General features: G+C 58.1%; 1 protein-coding gene across 1 annotated transcript; it reads left to right on the plus strand.

The window, feature by feature from the left end:
* The first annotated feature begins 603 nt into the window (after positions 1-603).
* Positions 604-1,302, plus strand: CLDN23 (claudin 23). Its single transcript, XM_062493743.1, has one exon. The coding sequence runs from the start codon at positions 604-606 to the stop codon at positions 1,300-1,302; it is 699 nt and encodes a 232-aa protein (XP_062349727.1).
* The last annotated feature ends 3,219 nt before the right edge of the window (positions 1,303-4,521 follow it).

The following is a 4,521-nucleotide window of genomic DNA, read 5'->3' on the forward strand; positions in this document are numbered from 1 at the left end:
CGTACCAATCCCAGAGAGTCTTCCCGCCGAGAGCCAGGCTGCTGCATCTGCGGGTGCCCTCTGAGGGCAGCCTGGGACGGGAGGAGCAGGGCCAAGCTTAGGAGCTCTCCCTGAAGGACAGGAAGACTGGGGAGGTCTCTTGGGCCAGTTACCAAATGAGATCTGCCAGCACTTCATCTTAATTATTTTCATTTATTAGTTAATTTGATAGCAAAATAAGCTCGCATGCAGTTAATGAGGGGAGTAGTAACAGGGACCTGTGCCGCCCCAGCAGCCTGGACATGGCCCCCATCCCGCCACCAGCGAGGGAACAGCGGGGGTCGCACCTCTGGCGCTCTCCACGGGCTCAAGCCCCTGGAAGACGCTGTCCTCGCGGCAGACGCCGGCCAGCCTTGCCCGGGCCGGGCTCCGCCTGCCAGCACCGCCTCCTGTCCGCACCTCCCCACGGCCCGAGCCGGGCTGAGGCGGCTCCGCGGGTCTGCCGCGGGACCCCGCGTCCTGCCTGTACCGGTGCCACAGCTGCTGTCTAGCGAGCCCCTGAGCTCCCGCGGTCCTAGGGCAAGTGGGTACCCTGTGGAGCCCTCTTCACCTGGTATCCCCAGCATGCGGACGCCGACGAAGATGATCGTGGGGCTGGTGCTGTGCCCCTGCGGGCTCCTGCTGACACTCACGGGCACGTTGGCACCCAGTTGGAGGCAGGTGAGCCTCATACCTGACCAGCCCACGGACGTCGTCTGGGATCAGGGCATCTGGGACATATGTAGAGAGCGGCAGAGTACCCATGACCGGCTCTGCAGGCAGGCTGACAAGCTGGGCTACTTTGATCAGGTGCCCGTGCGGGTTGCCCAAGGGCTGATGCCCTCCTCTCTGGTTGTCACTCTGGTGGGCTTTTTGGTGGCTTCCCTGGGTGTTCGCTGCTGGCAGCCAGAGCCCCGGCACCTCGTGGCTGGTGTGGCAGGGCTGGTGCTGCTCCTCTCTGGGCTGATGAGCCTCGTGCCCAGCTCCTGGTACACCCAGCAGCTCTGGGCACTGCCTGCTCCGCCTGGCAGCACACTGAGTGTAGGCTACAGCTTGGTACTGAGCTACTTGGGAAGCTGTATGGAGATCCTGGGTGGGCTGGCCCTCACCCTCAGCTTCCATCACTGCTGCAAGGAGCGCAGGGCCCCCAAATTGCCCCCCACTCCTGTGACAGAGGATGGGTCGTGCTCCAATAGAGCTTACAGCAATCCCTGGGACCTGCTGGAGGGTGAGCAAGATGGGCATCACTGGGAGAGCAGCCCACCTTGTGACTCTGACTTGTAGCCCCAGCACTGGGACAGCAGTCATTTCCCTGGCATCAAGAGCAGCGCTGGCCCCTGCCTCTACAAGCCATGCCCTTTTCCTGTGACCCCTCTGAACAGGCTGGAAACAAGACCAAGGACCTGTTTTGAATATTTGCAACTTCCTCAAAAGCTTGCTGTGCTCCAGGATCTAGAACTGTGCCAAAGCCATGCTGGATTGACAACCAGAGGCGGCTCCAGTTCCTCCATACTGCTTTTACCTCATCTTCCTGTACGATTCTCAGCAGCTTGGGCAGAGACAGTTTTTATGTTCCCATGTAGGCAACATACAGGTCAGAAGTGTGTAAACTTCAGAGGCAATAGGGGAGGGGACCACTTGCCTTATGTATCTGCTCAGCTCAGGACTGTGTGAGCAGCAAAATAAATGCAAAGCAATGGATTTGTGCTGTGGGATGGTTTTGGGCTTTCTGCCAGGCAGGTTGGGCTGAGAGCCAGTGGGCACAGCTCACCCAACTTCCCTGTTTTTTGCCTGAAGCAAAAGGAAAGGTCTGTAAAAAGGGCACAGCTAGCTTTTATAGCACTTTCCCGAAGGACTTTTGCTCCATGGTCGAGATTTCTCCTTCCCGGAGCACAGCCACTTCAGGGCAGAGTGGGGAGGGTGGGGGGAAGATCAGAGAGAAAAAAATAACATTTATTTCCCCTTTCCAAATTAGCTTGGTGTGAGATGGTAAAACTGGTCTCGCTGGTTTGTAAGGGACACTCAGAAGGTCAGAACTGCACTATAAAATCTTTCTCAGCCTCCTGTGTAAAAAGGTAAGAGATAAGCCAGGCTCCTTGCAGAGTTAATTGGATAGATTCTTATACCAGCTGAGCCCAAAGCACTCTGTTCAGCAAGCTAAGCCTTGCTGCAGAGGGACAATACTCAATGGAGAGTCTCAGAGAATGTATTGGGATGGGAAATTTCCTGATAAACCTTCCAAGCACTTTTTGAAGGAGTCTTATGTTCCCTAGCTCTTAGACATCTAGAAAGAGCAAACCCACCTCCCCTCCCCAGCCCACACACGAACCACAATGGCACAAGAGATGCTGCACAACGCTCCTTTATGAAAACATAGTGTTGATGTGGGATGGTCCTTTCCTCAGTAGGGTGGCAGCTCCTGCAGAAATCACAGATGGGTATATCAGGGGCAAGTCTGACCCAGCCTCTCTAAGCCACCCCCCACCTTAGCACAGGGGGTCCAGCCACAGGTAGGGTGGGACAGTCCTGTCAGAGTCTAGGCAGCTCTGGCCTTGCCCCTTTCCTTCAGCAGAAGGGCAAAGCTTGCTTCTGGAGTGGGGAGTATGCCAGCACCAAGCCCTGGGGCACTGCAGGGTGGCAGAAGGGTCCCTAGCAGGGCCTGCTGCAGATGCTACTCACCTCTTTCCCTTCATAAGCTTCATTCACAAATGTATCACTCTTGGGGGGAGGGTCTTCCTCCTCTTCCTCCTCCGGATCACTTTCACGGTGGTACAAGGTCAGCACCCGAGTGGAAGCAGTGCTTGAGGTCCTGGAGAGGGAAAAATGTACACCAAGAATGGCGTGGTCAACTCCTAGAGATGGGGCAGATCCCAGAGTCCTGCCACAAACCCTGGTAATGGCCTGCTGGGGTGATTGGAGCTTTCCATATAACCCAGGAGTACATCAGGACTCCACACTGCCCCTGGGCAAGGAGACCTTGTCCATCCCTATTCCCAGTTGTATGTGGCATAGCTCAGCTCCAGGGCTCACCTCCTCCGCCTGTCCCACCTCCGCATGTAGGCCAGGGCCCCCACAGCAGCAGCAGCAAGCAGGAGGAGCAGGGCCACCCCCAGGGCAATGGGTCCTGCAAGGGGCTGCACCTCAGCCTCCTCGCAGTAAACACCACGATAGCCCAGGGTGCAGCGGCACGTTACTTGGCCAGCCTCGATGGCACAGTCCCCACGCAGATTGCATGTCTCGCTGCTGCAGGGCACAGCCCCCAGCACCTCCTCTGTGCTAGGGGGTACCACAAATGGCTCTCCATGCTGCTGGGGGCCAGGAGCTGCAGATAGGCTAGGGCGGGGCTGCCGAGGCTGGGGTGCAGCTATGGATGAGACTGGTTTCTGTTCTACGTGGGACATTCCTGATGGTGCCACTGCAGGGACTTGTGTCCCCATCTTCAGTGAGGTGCCTGGAGGGATGGGCATAGATCAGCAGAGACTCAGGTAAGACCCCCTTCCCAAACTGGGGTTGATTGGACAGGCTTCCCTATGCCCAGAACCTCAGCATTCCCTGGTTGTGGGAAGGCACTCACAGTCAGACTCATCGGAGCCGTCGGCACAGTCGAGGCGCCCATCACAGACCTGCTCTCTGGAAATGCAGCCCTGGAGGTCGGGGCAGGCCTGGAGCGGGGCGGGGCAAGGCGGCGCCAGCGCACACGCTGCCCCACGCACCAGGTGGTATCCAGGAGAGCAGCGGCACTGCCGCCCTGCAGGGTTAGGCAGGCAGAGCTGGGCGCAGCCCCCGTTGATCTTTGCACAGCCATTGGTGCCTGCCAAAACAGCGCTGGTTATCACGGCTACCACACCAGCCCCGGGCTGGGGCAGTTCCAGACCCACCTTCCTGTGAGAACTGGCTGTAAATCCTCATGGCTACCAGCTCCCGCTCCATCGGGAACCACCAGTTCTCAGCCTGCTGCAGCCGGCTGTGCCAGATCTTGCTGGAGCCTGGAGACACATGGGGTCAGCACTGCTCCACCTCCTCCCACAAGGGTGCTTGAGATGGGAGGTAGGGGGTCCCCTAGCTTGCCCTTCACCCCACAGACAAACAAGCCTGCACCCCACTGGGACTGGCAGAACCCCATGTCCTAGTGCAGTAGGAAGAGCTGGGCAAAGCACAGCAAACAAGACATACCATTGGTTGAGGTTGTACTCCACAGCAGAAAGCCTTCTCCTATGGCGAAGAGTGAGAGACCATGCAGCCCCTCCCGCACCACCCGGAAGTGGGATCCATCCAGCTCAACACTGCTGATGGTACCTCTCTCTGCAAGGCACAGATGGAGAGGCTTCAGTGTGGCAGCAGAGAGGGCTCTGGGCTGCCCTAGACTGTGCTTTGAAGATAAGTGCCTGCAGCACTGCTACCCCCCACAGTGCCCAGGCTCAGTCCTCACTCACCATGGTCTGCCCAGTACAGCCTTGTGCCAGAATCCCCAAAGGTAAGGCCAGTGGGAGCTCGGGCTCTCCT

Source organism: Cinclus cinclus, chromosome 5, assembly GCF_963662255.1.
Source record: "Cinclus cinclus chromosome 5, bCinCin1.1, whole genome shotgun sequence".
NCBI classification, from domain to species: domain Eukaryota; kingdom Metazoa; phylum Chordata; class Aves; order Passeriformes; family Cinclidae; genus Cinclus; species Cinclus cinclus.